The sequence below is a fragment of the Gallus gallus genome, chromosome 6 (genome assembly GCF_016699485.2).
Source record: "Gallus gallus isolate bGalGal1 chromosome 6, bGalGal1.mat.broiler.GRCg7b, whole genome shotgun sequence".
Classification (NCBI taxonomy): Eukaryota; Metazoa; Chordata; class Aves; order Galliformes; family Phasianidae; genus Gallus; species Gallus gallus.
Genome location: NC_052537.1, coordinates 16,879,666 through 16,902,481, shown reverse-complemented (window position 1 = coordinate 16,902,481; position 22,816 = coordinate 16,879,666). Strand labels below are relative to the sequence as shown.

The 22,816-nt window shown below is 38.7% G+C and overlaps 1 protein-coding gene across 14 annotated transcripts in view; it reads right to left on the bottom strand.

Moving 5' to 3' along the window:
• USP54 (ubiquitin specific peptidase 54) overlaps positions 1-22,816 on the bottom strand; it is a 96,964-nt gene that overhangs the window by 5,975 nt on the left and 68,173 nt on the right. For 9 of the 14 annotated variants that reach the window (XM_046943009.1, XM_004942085.5, XM_015288336.4 and 6 more), the window contains 11 exons: positions 21,276-21,425; positions 19,660-19,828; positions 17,558-17,728; positions 13,325-13,456; positions 12,697-13,077; positions 11,007-11,238; positions 9,946-10,088; positions 8,750-8,923; positions 5,616-5,735; positions 4,172-4,364; positions 569-2,016 (listed from right to left, as the gene is read on the bottom strand). In XM_046943009.1, coding sequence (XP_046798965.1) covers positions 569-2,016; positions 4,172-4,364; positions 5,616-5,735; positions 8,750-8,923; positions 9,946-10,088; positions 11,007-11,238; positions 12,697-13,077; positions 13,325-13,456; positions 17,558-17,728; positions 19,660-19,828; positions 21,276-21,425 — 3,313 coding nt within the window. Of the gene's footprint in view, positions 1-568; positions 2,017-4,171; positions 4,365-5,615; positions 5,736-8,749; positions 8,924-9,945; positions 10,089-11,006; positions 11,239-12,696; positions 13,078-13,324; positions 13,457-17,557; positions 17,729-19,659; positions 19,829-21,275; positions 21,426-22,816 lie in introns of those variants that run through there. The other 5 variants (XM_004942086.5, XM_015288337.4, XM_025151786.3 and 2 more) reach the window with 5 other exon arrangements.

The window sequence follows — 22,816 nt, the reverse complement described above, 5'->3', positions numbered from 1 at the left end:
GTTTGCTTTCAGCACCAACTAATCTATGAGGCCTCAAGGATTTTAGTACAGATCATGCACCCTAATTACTGCTTTCACAAATAATTTTCCAGAATTCAAAGCAAAAAAAAAGTTATCAGACCTAGAAATGCTTTTAGAAGTTATTCCCCTCTATCATGTACAGACTAAATTCTCAAATACAATACAATCACAGTTATAAATTCGTGTAACATTCACACCAGGAACAGAAAGTTTTAATAACCTGCAGAGGTGATGTAGGACTTTCAAACAGTAGAATTCAATAACCTAACCTAAACACCTAGCTTTCTACTTCAAAAGAGGATCTATTACTTCTATGTTATTCCTAACAGATTTTGCTATTTGCCAAGATCAACAATTATCACAGCCTCTACAGGCTGCAGTATCACAGTGCTTCTCTACCTCTACGGTTAAAATGTTTTCAGAGTCCTCAATCTGAATATTTACTTAAGTTTATACCCATTTAACTAAACTGCCTGGAAAACATCCCCTCACCTGTAATGGAATACGGTGGTAGGTCAATCAAGAAAAACAACTGCAGTATTCTTACCTGAATGGTCAAATGGATACCTAGCACTGTCCTGTCTTCCCAAGAAAGGTCTAGTGGCCTGAGATGCCTGCAGACTAGTCTGATAGAGGGATTCCAGTTCTGAGAGCTCCTGTTCTGTGTCTTGATTCCACTGTGGATGCAGATGTACTGGGATCCTGCTCAAGTCATCTCCAACTGCTCTCTGATCAGAAAGGGATGGACTTCTGCCAGGTACAGGAAGCCATTCAGTATTCTTATTATCCTTCTGAGAACTGTAATACCTAGTAACATTATCCACCCAGCGGTCCACAGGCATAGAGGCAACCATGCTACTAGAAGCTCCATCATCCACCTGTTTCATTCCTCCATCATGACAGTGCCTTTCCAGGTAGGGTGCAGGGTCTACTATATTCTGTCCACCTCTTCTACACAGCTCTTCACTGATAGAACAAATACTCTTAGAAGCAACCTGCTTACCCTCCAGAGAAACTACCCCATCCCTAATATCCACAGTTGAATGTAATTTTTCAGAAGACTGGGTTTTGTTCTCTTGGTTTTGATGGATTAGCTGTCTGTAATCAGAGGGTGAAGGGTTGAAGGAAGATTTTTGTATTTGTTTTGGAGACGTCTCATCCTGACATACTGCAGAAATCCAGCCTCTTTCATGAGTACCTTTCCTCTGGGAGACTGCATGCATTTTCTGAAACTGCTCTGCCAAGGAGCGAACGTGTCCCTTTGTACTAAAAGCCTCAGATTTGCAACCTTCTGCTATACCGTATTCATCCTGTGAGGGTAATAAAATCTCATGACTGTTTGCTCTGGAGTATTTATCTGTTTTCTGCAAAGGATCCAGGGAGCACTGCTGTGAAGGGGATGAAGTTGCAGGGGACATTTCACGATAGCTCCCTAAATGATCAATGCTGGGCCGCACTGGAGAGCTTGAAAGTTTGGAACAAGGACTGTGCTGGTTGTCCTTTTCAGGAGATGCTGCTTGTGGTGGATGTGGACAGGGAAACAGTGTAGGCAAAGACCCAGAGTTTACTGTGTTAGTCTTGGATTTGTACTGAGGTGTGAGAATGGGTGCTATGCTATGAACCTCTTCTAACTTGCTGCTACTGCAGCATTCCCTATATTCTTTTGGCCCTGCGGCTGTAGTGTCAGTAAATTCCACACTATGGTGGGCATCATTCTCAGTTCTTGCAGACCTCTCTGCTAACCCTTGCCTATAGGGAAAAGAGGGAACTTGGTCATGAAAATCAGAAGAAGCAGACTGGAAGTTTGGAGAGATCCTGTTGGATGGATTGCTTTCAGGAGGGGACAGGGAGGAAGACTCTGGATATAATGATGAGTGCAATTCATGGCAGGAAGCAGGTGGGTGGAAGAAAGAACTGGACCCAAATTCCACTTCCTTGTTGGGTTCCAGTGGTACCTCCTGGCTCAGCAGTACTTGGAACGGGCCAGTCTGTTCACTAAAACACACAGAAGGGCAAATGATTAGCAGTAGTCATTGCTTATGCTTATCCCTAGGGTGCAGAACTTACCCTATGCTACATATTCCTCAACACACTTCTCTTTTTTTTTCTTTTTGCCAACTGAATTGTGATGGAAGACTTTGTATTAAAATTCAGTAGGTACAGAAATGATAGTCCTTTGTTTCTAAGTATTGACCTGCTGAAACCATTTCATATTTACTACAGTACTCTTCAAAAGTTATGCTTCATGGAATCTTTCCCAGCATTCTTACACAGTACCCTATGTACTTTAACCAACAGACTGAGAGTGCAGGAGAAATAACTGTGTAAGAACAGTAAAAATAGCATTTACATAAAATAAACAATTGTTTCTGATGTTAATATATTAGTTTTTTTTTTTATATAAGTAATTCAGACAAGTTCATGATCTGAATCAACCTGATGGTATTTCCATAAGGTCCTCTCTATCTAGGCAACTTCATGTAGAATAACTTGACAAACGGAAAGAATAGGTCATAATCTCTCTTATATCGTCTTTGTATTCTCAATTTTAAGGTTCTTAATGAAGTTAAATAAATAACCATTATTTTGCAATAATACATATTCTAGGTATACTTTAAATAATAATTTGTATTCTTCCTATATATCAATAAGACAATTATGTTCTTGGGTCATAGATGTCCTTCACGCTTTTCTGCATCTAGTTTAGTATTTTAATTTATCATGCAGATGTAATAAAAAGTTCATGTGATTGTGAGGAAACAACAAGCTACTAACAGGTCTAACAGAGAACCTGAGGAAACTAACATCATCGATCTGCTTCCTCCTTGAGATGTACAGAATAGAAGTTATCATGTGTGTAGTTAAGGCACGTAGCAGAATGACCTTGTCTATGAGTAACTGCAAGCCTTACACTGTCTACATTATTTACATCAAAGCAAGAATACAAGACACTGGCTATCAATACATTCTTTCCATTGACTGCAATATTTAGTTCAATAAAACTTTAGGAAAAGTAATGTTCTTTTCACAAAGCAACAGTAAATTCAGCATTAACAAAATTAATTCAGAAAGCTCCATTTTGTTTCATTTTCTTAGAATCTACCAAAATGCATAATTGGGGCTCTCTGTTCCTACTCCAAGAGGATATAACGGTTGACAAATGATCATCCTTCATCACATATAATTCAACTACTGCAGGAAAAGCACATTATGAACTATAGCCTAGCAGTTGTGCAAATTCACTGAGTTTTAGTATATAGCTCTATTTCAAAAAAAAAAAAAAAGGAAAAGATTCTCATCTGAGATTTCATCTATATTCCTAATAATAAAGCATGTTAGAAAGGAAAAAGGAAATAAAAGTAACAGTACAAGAAATGCCCTAGAAATCGGATAGGGATGGTCTTGTGCTAGGAGGGAATGGTATGGGAAGAAAGAAGGATCAAGCTGCATGCTAAAGAGGGTGGGAAGAAGGGATTGGTTACGGCAGAGAGTTAATTATGCTAGAGTTGAAGTCTGTATATGGAAGAAAGAATCATGAAGAGTCTGCTAAGCCAGTCTGCAGGAAGCTGGGAAGCATAGGAAGGAAATGAAGAATGACAGAGCACCAGGGAGAATAGTCAAGGTGACAGGATAAGGATCTGGATCCAAGAACTGTACTAGAGCACCATTAGATAAGTGGACTGGAAAGAAAAGATCAATGTTCTTGACACTTTTCAGAGTACAGTTGGTTGCTGTTTCCAATATAAAAGCAGTTATAGCAAGACTTTTATCAGAGTATTTTACTGTTCTGAGTCCTGAAACTGCTCCTGATGGCAGTTTCACATTACATCTTAATGCCCCTTCTCTCCAGGTTACTATTGTATTCTTTCTTACTATGCATAAAATGTTAGTGATGCCAGGCACTGACTCCATTTCTGTCACAGACCACATTTTAAACATGTGCACAGTGAACAACTGAGGTGGGAAAAGAAAAAAAAAAAAAGGTAGCTGACCCTCTTAAAATATAATTTAGCCTAAGCAAGAAAGAAATAAGGAGAAACACTGTAGAATTCGGACTGTCCAGAGTAATATATATAGTTTTCTATTTCTTTCCAGACTGTACTGCTCAGATGCAGCTCAGATCTGGGTCTAGGTGATAGACTTAGACTACCTTGTAGACTGGGACACGGTGCCACCCTGCGGTGGGTGGCAGGTTGGCGACGGCAGCGGCTGCGATGGCTGTTGGTGCTGCATGCGATCCTGGAGGCTCCGGGCTTTTCGGATACTGATTTGCAGCTTCTTATCGACTAGGGCTCTGCTGTGAGTGCTAGAGTTGGCATCATGCATGGCAAGTCTTAGTTTAGCTAAAATGCAAAAGAAAACATAGCAGAAAAACAAACAGAAAAAAGGAATAAAATTGAAAAAGAAAAAAAAAAGGATGCAGCAAGAACATAAAACATGGACCATGCAAATACTGCCACAAAGAGATCACAAGGATGCTACTGTTTCCATTAATGCACATTCAGCTTAGCCAGGTGTCCAAACAAGTTATTTGAAACTAAATCAAAAGGAAGTAAAATTAATAATTGTTTGAGTATGTTTTAGCCCAACTTCTCATCCCCTTCACACAGGCTCATTCCAGTCCTACCACACTGTTGCTTCATTGCTCTGTTCTCCTGCTGTATAAGCCATACCTAGGACTCCCATTACTTAGTGGGTGGCAAACATGACCATGGCAGGGTGGTTGGAACTTGATGATCTTTAAGATCCCCTCCAACCTAGGCCATTCTATGATTCTGTGCAAGGATACCCAGCTGGATTCTGAAATTGAGCACATACCTTGCTGGAATGGAAGCTAATAGTGCTTTCACAATAGCTGTATATTGCACACTACTCTGCAGTTCACAAGAGCCAATTTCCAAACGCAAATGCAGAGGGATTACCTACCCTGTCTGCAGCCATTCTATACAGACAGAGAGGAGCATGGGGTGAGACAGCCAGCCAGTCACAATGGAAAATGACCAAGAAATAAAAATCAAATGAAATCACATAGCACACATTCTCAAGTGTCATAATGCATTTAAGCGCTTCAATGTCCTAATGCTTTTTCTTTCTGAGAAGTAGGTACAGCACAGCTCTTTGTTGTTGTTGTTGTTTTTTAATTAATTCAAAGGACTTAGGAGTAGGCAAACCCGTTCCTCCCTATTCTACACCCTCCACAAAGAACAGCAATTTGTAATTTGTCTTGAGGATTGGGAAAAATTGTTAGATGAAGGCCAAGTGGCAGAAGGAGTTACCGTCCTGGTGCTTGCTGAAATGCAACATTTAGCACCAAAAAAAAACACATCAGCATCCCAGTGCTGTTACTGCCACAGCGCTGGAGAGAACAACAGAACAGATGTAAACATGAAAATATGGAGGTGAAGATAGGGCTAAAACCCCACAAACAGAATGCTTGACAAAAGAAAAGATTCCGTTACCCATCACTTTCCTAAAGACCAGCTGGATCCCTGTATTATTACCTGACCAAATAGCATGATTAAATGTTTCAGACTTTCTTATGATATTAGCAAACTGTCAAAAGCGCAATAGCTGAAGCAGTTAGAGTTACTTACATATAGCTTCGTTACAGAGAGCCAAAGCTGAAGCACAATCCCCCTTCTGCTCCTGATTCAGCGACTCTTCAAAGATCGAGTCTGCTTCCTGCATGGACTTCTCAAAGCCATCACTCCTCCCTGCAATGGGCAGCACCCTTCATTGTGGTTTCATTCTTCACAAAACCCTCATTTACACTCATTTGTGACTGCTACATTGTTCCACACAGAGCCATTGGCAGTAGACCTCTCCCAGACCTTGTGCATAGCTGTTCATATCTCAAACCATCTACTGTAACATCTAAACTTTTCCTAAGCAGAAATATAACTTGGGCATCCTGATATGCTTTACACACACACAGTGAAACAATGTGAACCAGACTTCTTCCTCAATCTTGGTCTACTTGAGAGAGTTGTACTGGTTTAACACATTATTTTGAAGTCCAGCTTAGTAAGAGAGATGATGTGAACGTGTCACAGAGCTAATTCAGATGATTTCTAAAAAGTAGGAACTACCTTGAATTTAATTCTAAATTTATCCCAAAATAAATTAGTAAAACACAGTAGGCCATGGCTTTTCTTGCACTAGATTATCATTAAGTCCCCTGTCAGAAATAATCTCTCTCTTCTTCAGATATTCAATTAGTTCCACACAAAATGTCTTCAAACTGAAACTACTGAGATGCCCAGAAAACAATACTCAGACTTGAGTGCAAATGTATATGACTGCAAAAAACAGTTCTGTGACTGCAGTGAGTGCATACTCTCAACTACTGAAAGAGACACAGAGAATATGAAAACCCAATCATCTTGCAGCTTCAGGAGAAAAACCACGGGGAAGAAGTAAAAAAGTAAAAAAAGAGTCAAGAATTCTTTTTACGATAGTTTAGAAAACAACATCAGAAGAGAAAAATACAAATCATTCTTGGACACAAACAGCAAGTAAGAAACACTGAAGAAACATCCAGTTCTGAGAGGAAAAAATGCCTGAACAAGCTAGTGTCATCTGTAAAACATTATGCAAGTTATGTACTGAAACGTTCACACTCAAGTGAGGCAGGGCAAAATACTGTTTCACTGGGAGGTGGGTTCCTTTTCTGGAAGGTCTTTATTGTAATAGCGAATCTAATGAGTATCTTTCTTGGTCAACAGGAATTTACACCTTCTCAACTCACGTAACATATACTATGGTCTGACCTGTTCTCCAGCAGCACTGTGCACAAATGAAAAAACATAAACCCATTAAGAACTCACATGAAAAGCAATTACTGCAGAGAGAAGTGAGATTTGTTAGAGCAGCGAGTTAATCAAGCAGCACATTCAGTTTCAAAATCAAGGCTACTGAGGCTCATAAGCAAGGCCAGTATACTAAAGTTAGCTTGCTTTCATGAGTTTAGCAATTTCCTTGAGGGAAAATGAGTCACAAGTGTTCTGAAGTTCTGCACACAAGCAAATGTTTCAGGCAACCTAGCAGTCTGCTAATGTTGAGCTATTCCATCTCTGGGATAGGGAAAGGCTTAACAGGAACAAATTAAAGTTTTCCTTCTCAGGTCAAAGGCTGTAACAAACATTGTACTGAAGTCTTTTGAGATAAAGAAATATCCTAGTTTCATTTCTTCTTACCAGTGAAAAGCTAAGCAAGTCTTGCCTCTACCAACACAAGAGAAGAACAAAACAGGCCAATGTGTTGGACAACTATGCTATTTTCCTTAGGCAGGAGAAGAGAACATCCTTGTGCTCCAGAACAGAGGCTCACTTTTCAATTTTTACCTCATTAGCACTTTACAAAAATAAACTCTAACACTAATAAAAAAACTAACACTAATAAAAAATACTGATCTGTCTACTTTGGTACATCAGAACTTGTAAACTGATTACATGCAGGTCACAGTGGGACCATAAAGTATAACCTACTAGATCACTAACACCAGTAAATTAAAAAAAAAAAACACACTCAGGTAGTCAGACATCCTCATAAAGATCATATTATCCATCCACCATAGGTATATATAGTGACATTCCAACAGTTGGTGTAGCTGTAGGCCGCAGAGCACCAGCTGTATTGCATCCACAGCTTGCATTGATGTGTGGTGTGTCCTCTCTCAATCCTTCATCTCTGTTCTACAGCACACAAACACCTCATCTCCTTCACTGTTACAAGAGGTTTGAGTGAATAGTGTAAGGGTCCCAGGAGGTTTGGCAACACAGGAGTGTTTGGGAGGCCAGTGTGCCTCGGTGAGTCTGCCCCAGCCATGTGTGAATTTAGGATATCAAATCCTACGCATTCCACCATGTTTCTTGGCTCTGCTGACCACCAGGAACCCACCGTTAAGCATTCTACCAGGTTTCTCTCAGCTGGCTCAGCCAACTGTCTCTTTGATTCCTCTTACTGGCTAATGGAGACTGAGAATAAAACAAAGGCACTACACTTGAATCCTGTCACCAAGCTCCCTCCGTTACAGTCACATCCTTCCAATTAAATCTCCTTTTCTGCTGCCATCCCTTACGAGAAAGGTGAGGAGTCTTGAAAAAGACGTATTAAGACTTAATATTTGACTTTTTAATTTTTTTTCACCAATTCTTGTCCTTTAGGAAAGATAAGTGAGTCAAATCCTGCTCAGATTTTTTTTTTTTTTTTAAAGCACTCTCCCCGCTTAAGCTTGCCCCAATACTTGTTGTCACCCCTGTACTGCAGCAGCACAGCTGAACAGGTAGGGAGAGTATGAAGTATAAAACCAGGAACAGAGTTGCTTAGGTCAGTGACGCTACAAGAAAGAAAAATAAAGAAAATAACTTAAGTGGACAAGCTATGCTGCAGGTGGATCTGAGGTATCTGAAAGGCATTTATTCCAAAATGCTGTGAGAAGCCTCAAATCTAAATCGAGATATCACTACTCACAAAATAGGAAGGTGCAATTATAAACATCTCTGCATTAGAAACTTTTACCTTGTTGTCACATTCAAGAAATAATATGGTCAAAACGCCAGTTTTCTGTACATAACAAGTCTGAAACTGATAGCGTTCCACTTTATGAAGACACAAAATTGCAATGCTGGGAGTGGAGGATGGGGAGAGAGAGTAGGAAAGTAAGTTCTAAGGTTCAAAAAACTTCAGCACCATAATCTCGCAAAATATACTGCATTCAAAAAGTTACCCTGATTCTGTAGCTCATCTAGATCCATGAACCTGCTGGGACGGGGATTAAAGCCCATCGCTGCCTCCATTTCCTTTTCTCTTTTCCTGCGTAGTTCTTGTTCATGTGCTCTTCTTGCCACCTCCTCTTGCAATTCATCCAGTTCACTCTTTAAAGGGGCAAACATCTCCCCACCTTCCAAACAAAATTTTTTTTTATAGTAAGATCTCTGAAAGTATCCATTAAAAGACAAAGTAATGTTAATGGACAATAAAATTGCCATTAGAAAATAGCAGACTGACCAAAGACCACAGAATTTCAGACCACAAATTCTGTTTTGTTCAATTTTACTTCTAATGGCTGCCCACGCCATTTGGTTTCCAATTGTCGTCTGTGCCAGTGGCTCTACTAAAAGTGTTGCAGTATTTGTCCACAATCCCCTGTAGCATAGCCCTTCCCTCAATTCACTGACACAAGAAACAGCACATGAAACAGAAAAATCTGAAGAGAGAATTCTAAGTTGCTGCTGAAATCTTGAGACTTCTTACTGTACTTAGAACTGTGCTTAAACAACTTTATGCCAACGTAGCCAGATGAAAATGGAAGGAAAAAAGGCTTATGCTTATGCATGTATGAGTCAACACAGCAGAAATCAGTCTTCAGTCTCACTTCAGCTTTGACCTGTATATAGAAACTATCTTCCCTCCTTACTTTACTCCAGAGAAAGTCTGGGTAAGGGAAAGGATTTCCTCAGAAGGATAATTGGAATGCGTATCTGCAAAAAAGCTCAGCTTTAGTCCAAGTATCCTGTAAATACCTAATCACATTTGTGACATGTGGTATATACCATTATAAGCTTCTTTTCAGGAGTCATCAATCCCGTATGTTATCATGAGTTATGCTTGGGAAGACATTTTCAACTAATAGCAGAATAATAGCAAAGAAAAGGAAAAATAGCTTTTACTCCATCAGACGAATCAGTCTTTGTTAAAAATGACAAAAGAACAACATGATCAAAAGGAGCATTCCAAAGAAGTTTTTTGCCACTTCCTATGGTAAACCAAAGTTACCAATTGTTAAATTGTGTTGTTATACTCCTCTATGTTTCAATTCCTTTTTTTCATAACTGCACTGTAAAGATAAACATCCAGAGAGCAAAAAACAATTCCAATACAATTTAACTCACAGAACTGCTACTACTGAGAAGTTGATCTTACCATTTCCAAAGGTGCGTGGGCTGTTTGCCCAGCTCCCATTTGATGAAGTAGGCTCCACTTCCAGTATGCTGCTACTGTGAGACTTTGGGATGCTACGCCAGGCAGGAACCAATCCACCTGTTCGTTTCATATGAATGTCCCTCCAAAAAGAGTAATTACAGTTCACAATATTATTAAACTCTTTGGGAGAAGTTATGTCTACGTTTTCTATGTCACCAACATATTTAAGTGCATTTTACTTTTACAGTCACAAGGGAAAAGAAGAAAAGCCTAACAAAGAAAATTATTTAGAGAAACAGATGAAGAGGAAGCAAATAAGTAAGAGTACAGTAGTTCTTGTATTTGCATATAAATACTGCAATTGTCTTGCAAGACTTCATTGAATTTCTCAAATCGACAATCATAGAATCATTGAATGCCCTGGGTTGAAAAGGACTTAAAAGATCATCCAGTTTCAACCCCCCTGCTATGTGCAGGGTCACCAACCACTAAACCTTGAATGCACCCAGGGACGGAGCATCCACAACCTCCTTGGGCAACCTGCTCAGTGTGTCACCACCCTCTCTGTGAAAAACTTCCTCCTAAGGTCCCAATCTTCCTAATCTTTGACAAGGTCAAAGATTCCTATGCAAGACTATCGATTTCTGGTTTTGTACACATATTCTATGAAACAATGATTTCTCAGAAAGAAAAAGGCCAATCCTAAGTTCAAAGAACATGTTAAGTTTGATATTTGAGATTTTAAATTCTAGGCTAAGGGTATGACTATTTCAGATGCATCATTTCACTCAACATTACATTTCTCATTCATTTATTCATATTCATTCATATTCATCAGCATTAAGTTAGCAATATACTGACAAGAAAAGGGATCAATCTCACTCAGATTCGTATTTCCTCTCTATTTCTCCCTGCCTCAATTAACTTGCCCTATAAGCTAGAATCATTGTTTTGTGGGGCTAACTTTGGCTTGTTCTGTTTTTAATGTTCTACAGCATTACGTAACACAGCAAAAAAGAAATGAAGACTCCACTCCAAAAATGAAGTTTGTTAAAATCTACCTGTGGGTGCTTGAGCTTTCAGACAAGGGTATGTCCAGACTAACTGGGCTGTTGCTGTTGCGTTCACTGCTTTCATATCCAGACTCCATCCTCTGTATTAGATGAGGATGTTGATCCATCACATGCTGGGTACCACGGCTTAGCACAGGACGCTTGTATCTGACATTTGACTGGCTTGATCTTGTTTCTTGAACAGTATGTTCCTTGACCTCGTTCTCCATAAGCTCTTTACCTGTTGAGATAAAAGAAAATAACCTAGTAGAAGATCCAGATTTTCAGAGCAGCAAGTCTACATATTTTTGCTCCTCAATTATGTTTATACCAGAAGTACTGTCTTTAAGTTCATTTCAAATTAGAAATAGAAAGCTGAAAAAAACAATACTTTTACAGCATTCCTGTTAATGTTAAGCAACACTTTTCAACAAACTTGGTTTTGAATCTCTCCCATGTAACGTTACCATATTCTCCCAAAGTAACAATCCAATCTGGAAATAAAGTCCCTTTCCCCCCCTCCCGCCCCCACTGGTTTGTATTCGCACAAAATCATTTAACAGTATACCCAACTGTGCCTTCAGTAATTCCAGTTTATACTGTACTGTCATATTAACTTCAGATGCTACACTTTTTTACTTCTTTTTTTTGCCATTTACAATATGATGAGGAATATTTTTATTTACAGTTCTTCCTTATTGATTTTCCTGTATGTTCTCACTTGCCTCTTTGCTTCCTTTTTCTTTTTACCTTTTTCCTTTTTTCCCCTTGCTTTTTTATTCCTGAAGCTGTGTTCTCTTCTACCTTTATCTTCCCTCTATATTTTTTTTTCTGCTGCCCAGTTCCCTTAATCCTTTAGCTCCTTTCAGTTGGTGACAGCTGTCCCTGCCTCTCAAGGCTCTAAAATTTCTGCAAATGTCCTTGTTAACCACCACACCACTGACAGTCACACAAATCTCTTCCTTCTCATCTACACACAGTCAAAAGCAGCAGTTCCAGTAGCATACCAACAAAAAGAAAAAAACTGGTAAACACCTGCTCTCCACAGCATTACAGTTTCAGGAATATCCACCTCCTGAGGTAGGAATAAAGTGACTGTACTACATTCATTTACAAACTGGGGGAAGGGAAACAGGGGGGATGGGGCAATGGGAACAAAAGACATGAAGTGGTTCACGACAGATTCCTTCACCTTCAAAAAAACAGTAAAACCAAGGACAAAGTCTCTATATTCAATTTACATAGCTGCTGTATAAATCATCGTAAACAAATGCTGGTAAATCATCATCAGCTGCTCTTATCCTCATAACAGAGGCTCAGCACTAATGCATGAGGTACTTGCTACACCGTAGTTTAAGCCATCATGCAAAAATAACCAGAAGAAAAACCCTGACCAATAAAAAAGGCCATTCCAGGTGATGAACTTCCAAATACTTAGCAGTCTAGTACTGAGTCCATTTAAGCAGTACAGACAGTAAAGTTTCCCTTATTATTTTCTAAAATGTGAAATTTAACATATGGAAAACAAGTGAGTGTTACACGTGCAATGTCCATAAAGAAACTTCAAGGACTTGAGTCACTACCAGCCTATATGCCACATTAAACATTTCACTTTTCTATTTTACTTAAATGGAACCGAATAGCAGAATATTATAAATTCCACACACTTCAATGTAAATCTTTCTTCTCAACCTCTTACCTGCCTCTTCAGAGAAAGGACTAAGTTGAGTGTATCCACAATGCTTCCTCTTGTCTTTACTGAAGATGCTGTCTATATTTAGAGACTCTCTCTTGGGTCTCCAGCTTGGCCGGTACCTGCTAGATGAACTGGATTTAGACTCACTACTGGTACTCTCGACTTCCCAGTCTCTGGAGTGCACAGAGAGGCTTTTTGAGGGTCGCGTTTCTGCCTGATCCATATGACTCCCTCCATGAGGGGCATTTTGGTTGGTCTGAGAAATTTGCTGTGGTCTGTTGTGGATCATATTGCTCACTGTCTCCTTAAATTCCCTTAGTCTGCTGGTGCTGCTGGATGGTTTGGGGGCAGCTCTGGGGGCTTGTTTCTCCTTCAAAGTTTCTCCTGTAGTTCATAAAAGAGAGAGCAAAAGCCATAAAAATAACTTCAGATTAAGCTAGCAGCCCTACTCACAGAATCTTCATGCTGTTTTTGAAAAGTAAAACAAAAGAAAAAAAAACAAAAGCAAAAGAAAGAGATAAAATGCAGGCAAAGATGTACGAAACAAGGAGAGAGATGTATATACACAGTGAGGATCTTAAAAAAAATCACAAATAGATATTGATATTTCCAATAAAATAGCAATTCTTGCCTTCACTATGGTATCCTGATGACTGAGCCTCATCTCCTTTTCGCCGAGACCGGCTAGAACTCCTCTTGCGGTCTGCCAGTGAGCTCTTTTTGGAAATATGCCTCTGATTACACTCACTGTCAGTCAGGTGCCCTGAAAGGACAGAACACAGTTGAGATGACAAGAGCCTTTAGATTGGGTGCTCTGTGTGCTGAGAACAGTAGGGCTCTTCCGCTCCTTAGGAGCTGCAGACTCTCCAAGGCTAGCTGTCAGGTTTGGTTAAGCTTTTGCATCCACAAGTTTCTGGTTTTCCCTTGGAGAAGGGTAGTCTGGTTTATATTTGTTTGCTTTGTTTTAACATTATAAGTGATACATTCCCTCCAGTGACTCTGATAATGAGAGATCATCCAAAAGGAGAACAGTTGACTGTATTTTGTCTTATGGTGCACTAAGGATACCACTTCCTTGCTGTCTGAACAATTGCTCAGTTTTAACAGCCATGAACAAAAAGCCAAGGACAGCTTGCTTGGCATTATTCTGCTGAATGAAGGCTTAAACACACGAGCAAGTCAACATTTAAGAAAATATTACTGCACATCATCAGCATCTCTACACTAATTCTCTATCTGCATTCTCCTCACCTGTAGCAAAGGTAATTTGAGTTAGTTTGGGCTACAAGGAAGAAGCCTCAGTTGGCTCTTAAGAGCTAAGCCAGCTAATTTGCATCTGCCACAAGCTAAGAACATACACACATCAGCAGCATGGATCAGCTGACACACAACAATGTCCCCTTAACTACAGCTCACGTGCCCTAGCATTTTCTCTTGCACATGGTATATCCCCAACTTTCCTCAGATAAAATGACTTAAGAGTATATGACAGTTAATAACTTGTTTTCTGTATTACCATTTATTTTCTTAATTTTACAGTTCTCACACATTCACAGTCCTAAGCCTTCAAGCACAAACACACGCATGGCTTTACTCACGTGAGTAGTCCCAAGCAGAGATGCAGGATAAGAAGGGAATTTATGAATAAGCTACAAAGACTTGTCTAGCCTTAACATCAACAAATTTCACCTTGTACAGGATGACAGCAATGGAAAATGTCTACTACTCAACAGTGGATGAACAGCCCCCAGACTACATAATTGGCTGTTCTGAGCCTGGTCCTTTTCTAGAAATTAACATCAAAATCAACAACACTTAAAGTAGATTTTACAAGTAAAATCATACTTTTAAACAGCTGAAAAAGTAATACACTTCAACTACAATTGCTACAAAGGTGCTACAATGTATGAGTGGGAAGGAATGCAAACAATAAAAAGCAAGCTACACAAAACTCGTGTTTCTATCCATTTGCAAACTGGATAATAATTTTGTAGAAAAATTGTTTAGAAACGAACTAAATAAATAAAAGAACTAAGGGAATAAAAGAGAAATGTTGGCAGTGAAGACTGAAGATGTACAGTATTTAAGTGACTGAGCATGGATCTGTCAGTTCTTTGGGAGAAATCATTCACCCCCACAGCATGGACTGCCATACATGTTCTAGGGACTGAAAGAACAGTAGTATCTTATACCTTGTAGTGGTTTCTCTCCAGACAAAAGAGGATTATGTTTCACTTCAGAGTGCACAACTTCTCTAGTGAATTTTTTTTTTCCCTTACAGCTCTTTCAATTTACTAAGAATGGTTGGTTAGCACTCCTCGTGCACTGCAACAAAGACTATTTAGCTAGCTTGGGGTCTGTCTGCATAGACTAATGAAAGAACATAATTCAGCCTTGTTAAAATGAAGACTACTAGCAGTGCATAAGTATTTTCTCCTCCTTTCATAAATTGCAAATTTTGTCAATTTTGTCATAATGTTACTGAATGTTCAACAGACACAGAGGAGATTCCAAGAATCACAAGCCTGCAACACACAGGTTACATTGTCTCTACTTGTACCCTCTGAAATAAAGACTAAAACCAAGGCAAAGCATCAATAGAGGAACTAGCAGTCTCAGAAATACAACATTAAACTTCACACTCATTTCATTTACTTCACTAAAATAAAAAGCCAGGATTTCTGAGTGCTCAATTGCACACGCAAAAGGTGCCTCTTGCTGAACGTGTTCTTAAATGTCTCATCCTCCACATGTAGGATGGCTTCAATGGCTTCATAAACAGCAGCATTCAAAAGAATTTATTTTATTTTTTTTTATTTTTTTGTAGGGAATGGGGGACAGAATATGTTAAGAGAAAAAGAGTGAAATCAAACAAATTAAGATAGAACATCCGCTACTCCCTCCCACGGAAATCTCAGTTGCATGAATAGGGCAGCCAGAATACGCACATTTTTCTCAGCAGCACAGGTTGGCAGGAGCAAGAGAGGGCTCATGCAGCCACCCTTCATGCTTTCATCCTGAAGAACCCAGGTACCTGAGGTCTTATGACCCAATGGTGGTCCTTTTCCCAGAAGGGCGATGTGGGATAGGGTCCAGAAAATTCTGGGCTGAAGTAGTGGGGTAAATGGCCATTAAATGTAGAATCCTGCTCTTGCCCAGAACGATTCAATAGCAGCAACAGTTGACAGGTCAATGTGGATGGCTTCTTTATAGCCCCACGGATCACCCTTTGATGACTGAACAGTTGCATAAGTTGGCAGACTGGCTTTTAGGAAGGGTTTCAGGAAGGCAAAAATAAAAGGGGAAAACATCCAGACAGGTGACTAGCTAAGGGGACATATTGACTGTAACTAAAGCAGAATCAGGGAAGATGAGGATGGCTGAAATTAGGTGGTGAGAAATGGTCTAGAACTGAAGGGAATAACATAGGACAGAATCAGCGGGAGAAGAAAGAAAAAGAAGAGGAGAGCATCACTAAAAAATGACAGAACAAAAAGGTTATATATCGAACTTAATCTGCTTACATGGTGGCAACCCTCCTACAGCCCTCCCCTTTTTTCTTTTTTAAGAATAGATTTGTGAAAAATTTTACAAAGAGTAATCTAATACAATACACTTTCTGCTACTTTTGCAGACCATACAAATAATACTCCACCAGTATTTTTATTTTTGGCTTTTCAGAAATCTTTGGATCAACACAAATTTTGTTTCCTCACCACTCTCCAATTCTGCTCCAAATTTCCCTTCTTTCTCACACTCTACTGAGGACTATTACCAGAACCTACAGTGCTAAGTATTTCCTAAAAGGTTGGAAGTATCTTCAAGCTATCTAAAACCATAGATTACAGTTACTTGAACCTCTGCTAAGAATAAAAAAGTCTTGAAGAAAACTTTCTTGAGACCTTTTTTTCCAGGTTGTAATGTGAAACACTTGTACCATAGATTGTTTCAAATGAACCAAAGATGTCTAAGTGTCCTAAGATGTGACAGCAACTGCTTCACAACCAGGAGGACACAGTGCCATGCTAGCTATTGACCCTGTTGCAACCAACAGTTGCTGATTCAACAGTTATTCCTCTTAATAGTCTTTAAAAGAACAATAAAGTAACTACAAACAGATTTAGTAGGTCACATTTCTGATGCTTGAGAAGTCTGTCCTTAACTCTTGCACTGCTTTTTCAGAAGTGAAGTTAGTACTGCACGCAGAAACAGGCTGACTGGCCATGAGTAATACAGATCTAAGCTTGCAGACTTTCAGTTCTCTTCCACAAGAGAGTTTTCAGGCAGACTCTTCAGTTGCCTGAAGGAATATGAGGACAGACTCTCTTCCAACTGTACATTCTCACTTGTCTCCATAGCACAGGCAGGAAATCATCTTATGCCCCTTCCTGGTGCAGTAAATATTGCCAACACACACATACACAGGAAGTCCTCGGTACTCAAGTATGGGAGATTCCTGGTGAGAAAATTACCTTTCCCAGTCAGCTGCAACTCCTGAAACAAACTGCCCATAGATGATTAAGTAGTACACACATCACTTGCCAAACTGTACAATGATAGCGCACAGCTGACTCCAAGTTCCAGAATTTTACATGACAAAGAGAGCAGGTAGATATTGCGTACCAGAAATAGTGTGTGTAAATCTTTGCCTGGCTAGATAAAAGTCTATGAAAGCCAGCCATACATTCAAAATTATGGTAATCTTTGGGATTACAATGGTTAACTGCAAACCAAAACCATATAGGATAGTAAACATTGTTCACTAGTCCGTTATGGGTTGCATAAAAAGAGATTCTTTACTGGGCTCCACTGTAGTCATCACATTTAATGACAATGATTACTGTGATATAAACTTATCTGCTACCTGTGTCCCTGCTGCTTTGAGAAGCTGCATCATTGTCCACGTTGTAGATGACCGTTCCCTGTGAGTCAGAAGAGAAGTGGCTGACCACAGACTCATGGTGTGCCTGTTTATAAGGATAGCTGTCCGTAGAGGAATCTGTTCTGGTATCACTTGAGATGGAAGGTTCTCTCCCTAAAAAATAAAGTAATGTCCAATTTCAATTTCTTAGGGCTCTTTAAAGAGTCAAATGAGGCTTAAAAAAAAAAAAAAAAAGAACATAGGAAGAGAGGAAACTACATGTAAGTTAACTCAAGAAGTAGAGGACCAAACATATAAACAGATCCCAGAACATTTAATCTTACAGAAAAGGTTCTTTTCTGTGAGAAGATGAAAAGGGTGTCACACAACCTTAAAATCTTTGTTTCTATTCTCTGATTACTCTGAGTTTTTCAAATCTACTTATTATACAAAATTAAACTATGTCCTTTGGACCGCTAAAAACATGCTAATACCACACTGAAATTCTTCTCTATTAAGTTTCAAGTCTGTCAAGTGTAATTAAAGTATGAAATACACTGCCTCTGGGGAAGTCAAAGTTAAAAAAAATTAGTCAAGTACAAAATACAAATAAAGATAACAAGAACATAACAAGTCATAATAATTAACACACTTTATCTATTATGAATCAAAAGCCTAATAAACTTTATACTAAGATTGTATCTCTGCAGGTCTCTCTGAAAGTAACGCCTCCCATTTATTTCAGTGGAAACTACAACAGATACAAATAGTATATTAACACTAAACTTGGCCTGAGGGTGCTTTGTATTTTGGTGAGAGAGTCCTGTAGCCGTTGTCCTACTTAAGGCAAAATAATAGCTCTTACAGTCACAAGTTTCTCCCTAACTTCTTACTGATTAAAAATCTTATTCATCTAAAGAAATAAAGAACATAGCCATTATAGGAGGTAACAGCCACAGAAAGAAAGGTGAATGAAGGAAAAAGGAATTGTGCTGTGGAGCCAAGTACTAGAGTACAATCTGTAAATTGAAGTCTCCACTCAACAGAAAATCACAGAATCATAGAATCCTCAGTGTTGGAAGGGACCTCTGAGGGACATCTAGTCCAACTCCCCTGCAATGAACAGGGTCACCACAGCTAGATCAGGTTGCCCAGGGCCTGACCCAGCCTCACCTTGAAAGTCTCCAGGGACAGGGCATCAACCACATCTCTGGGCAGCCTGTTCCAGTGCCTCAGCACCCTCACTGTAGGAGACTTTTTCCTTATATCTAACCAAGATCTACCCTCCATGAGCTGGAAGCCATTTCCCCTTGTTTGATCATCACAGACCCTGCTGAAGAGTCTGTCCCCTTCTTTCCTGTAGCTCTCCTTTAGATACTGAAAGGCTGTAATCAGGTCACCTCACAGCCTTCTCTTCTCCAGTCTGAACAACTCTCTCGGTCTGTCCTCATAGGAGAGGTGTTCCTCTCTGTGGATCATTTTTGTGGCCTTCCTCAGGACACACTCCAACAGGTCTACATCTCTCCTGTATGGAGGAGTCCACAACTGGACACAGTACTCCAGGTGAGATCTCACCAGCACAGATTAGAGGGGGCAGGATCACCTCCCTCTCCCTGCTGGCCACACATCTTTTGATTCTAAATCCAAAACATTAAGATGAACAGTTCAGATCTCACTTCACAACATTTCATATCAGTATCTCTGATAATCTTTCCTCCATAATTTGTGGTATCATATTGTAATGTGAGCAGATGCCTTTATCAATGAAATTTTAGGTACAATATTTCAGGAAAAAGCTGTGTTTCTGGTTTTGGCTTTGCCTTGTTATTCTTGACAACCTATAAACCCATCTCTAATATAAGATATTCTCTGCAACCATCCAAAAACAGAAATGATTTTATTTGCTAAGCCATTATTGTATAAACTTAAAGCCTGTTTCTAGTCTTCATCTTATCTGAGTTGCAATTGCATGTCTTTCTCAGAACGTATCTATTGCTCATAAATCATGCTATTGTATGCTAACAGAAACACTCTAAACAAAATAAAAACTTTTCACACACAACACTACAGCATAAAGGAATAAACATGCAGTCCAGAGTGTTTACCTGAGTCTTCACTGTCATAGCAAGTCCTACTATATTGCTGCAAATCCACTTGAGAGGGCAAGTCTTGTGTTGATACTGGAGTTCCTCTTGGATCAGCATACAGCAGCAGTAAAGGCTGATAATGACCCTTAATACATTTTGTCACAACATCTTTCCATTTTGGACCAATCTGAATTAACAACAACCAAAAAAAATATTGAGATGACTTTGTCATAATTTTCTACAATAAGGATTCTCTTTTTTCCCCCCTCCTCTTTTTTACTGACATTCTTAAACTCCTTCCACATCCGGTACTGAAGAAGACACCTCAAGACTGCTAGTCTCAAGTTGAAAAATACTTCAGAAAGAACATTACTTCTAAAATCTAACTGCAAGCAAACTATCTCTTAAAACTGGTATTTCCATTCCTCTGAGACTCAGCTTGTTTGAGAAAAATATCACTCACAGCATCAGCTGGTCAAGAGCACATTTGGAATGCAGTGGAATCAGCTCAACTAAATCCAAGATATTCACCACTTCATGACTAAACAAATATAATTTTTGCTAAAGTATAACTACACAAACAATCCTTCCCTTTAAGAGGGTTTGGTTTCTTTGTTGCTACTGAGTTTTTTGGTTTGTTTTAATAAAAAGCTGTTCATCCTTTCAAACATTCAAACTTCTCATAAGTCAAAACAAAAGACAAAGCTCTTTAATCCTTCCACCACCATAAAGGAAATGAACAGTAAGAAAAAAATTACATCTCCAGTGTGACAGCAAATTTAAGTCGGTGCTTTGGAGTGTGAACCTCTTCTGCTGCTAAAACAGACTCCACAAGCATTTTGAAAGATGAGGTAATTATCATCGCCATATCATCTCAGAAATATTCCTCATATACAAATACAGACTTCGTTAAATACACATCTTTTCCAAAAAAAACCCTGCTCTATACACAGTTAATTCAACTAAAGCACTGCAATACCTATCATTGGCAGTTTTGCTGCAGACAAATGTGACTGAGAACAAATGGAAGGATTAGTTTTCCCTTTGAGACTGTGCTTGGCATGACTACAGGAGAAAATTTTCCTCTCTCATGTTTGAGCCTCCATAACAAGAAGGAAAAAAAGGAAAGTGGTGTGAAATAAAGTAAAACAAACTAATGGGATGTAGTAACACTGTGCCAAGATCCAAGCACTAGTATATGGAATGTCAAGGACTTCATGCTTGGTGAAAAGAAAAGAAAGGAACAAACAAGTGGAAAATCTGTTGTTGGCAGCAACTACCAGAGAAGAGTGGCATCTAGATACTTCAATAAACAACCTCAAAAGCCCACACTAAATAGCAATGTTGCTCCTCAGCAAGGGGAAGAGAAGCATGTTTGCCTTGCGCACAAACAGTAGGGTTTCAAACAACATGAAAGTAAGAACAGCAGTCAACACAACAAAACTAAGAATAGGGTGCTTCTGAGATTCCTGGTACGCTTTTCCAAGAACACTTTATTTTACTCGTGCAAAGCTATGGGTTTTGAGTGGGAAAATAGATTAAATTTCTCAAAATCTTTAAAGAACAGTAAGGATTTGTACACAAGTAGTTATCAAGTTTCAAAGAGACTGTTTTTCTTAATGTTATTTTCTTACCTCTTTGACATGAGCATCATCAAAGTACATCCATTTACGAATTTTAGTTTGGAAGAAGAAAGTAGAGTAATGTTTTCCATAGTAACAAATCATTCCCACCAAATACAGCTCTGAGTGTTTTGCTCTGTCATCAGTTACTCTGAAGAAAAGCTTCAAGAAGGGAAATAAGGAAGGTCAAAAGTCAATAACATAATACAGCATTTTACATATTGCCTTCTGTTTGAAGACCAGAAGGTACTACATAGAAGCATCAGTTGTTTTTACTTCAAGATACAGAGAAAATAAGATGATAAAAACTGAAGTAATTAACCAACATTCAAGCAAAAATAGAGACATAGACCAGGAACAGACTATCAACCCAGCAGGTACTCAAGAATCAAGTCAGTCTTGGAGACTGTAATCATCTATAGAAGCAGAACTAGGCACTGAAAGAAATCACCCACATATTCTCTGTGTTATGCTTGCTGATTCTATGAATTACTATTTAAATCTGTTATTTCCTCTTTACTTTGTAGAAACGATGCAGCTTGACACTAAACAGCTGGCATTTATTTTTGACTCAAGCAGACTTCAATTTAGGATAACATCATGTAAAAGATGAAATGAACATATTAACAGGTCAAAACAACTTGTCCCACACAAAAATCTGTTCTCTGATATTAGATGACCATGTTCTATTTAAAAATATACTGCAGCCATTTTTAGTTCATTTAGTGCTTTACTGTGCAAGTACCACATTTTGTGTACAACCACATTTCCATTAACTTTCTCTGATCTTAAGTATTTTAATGTAGTATGTCAGTACTACAGTAGGACAGATACAATTCAGTATATAAACACTTTAGCACTAAAACATCATCTAGTTTAGATTAAGTAAATCCTCTAAAAGACAAATCCTATGAATGCTGTGCACTACTTAATTTAACCTACCAGTGAATCAAACAATGTCAGCCATCATCTGAGAATGCTCAGTTTTAAGCAACTCCTAAGCATTACAACTACATGTTTAAATTAAAAGGATAAGGAGTTAAGCATAAACCATATTTTATCTCCATAAGTAATAGAAATAAACTTTTGCTCTTCAAAGTGAAAAGTGTACAAATGTATTTTAATAAAAATCAGCACAAATCACAACCTAAAATTTGCTTATACCTCTATACATGTTTTTATTCAGACAAACTGGAGTATTTTTTTCTTATCTTCAAAAACCATACACAATAATTTAATAAAGTCAAGAATATGAAACTATACTGGTAATTTCATAATTTTTGAAAAGTGTTTGGAAACAGATCAGGTCTTTGGACCTGCCCTCTACTTATAGAAGTTAAAAACGTAAAGGTAGCAACTTCTTATTTTATTCAATCCTTTACTATGAATTATTATGAGAAAAGTTGTACATTTTGAGGTAATTAAAATGTGTAGGTCCCTCTGAAAGTAATGTTTCCCACCTATTCCCATGAAAACTATAAGAAGTGCAAAGACAACAGTATCGCTCTGAGAGAGCAAATTCTCAGCTACAAAGCACTATTTTTCAACATAGT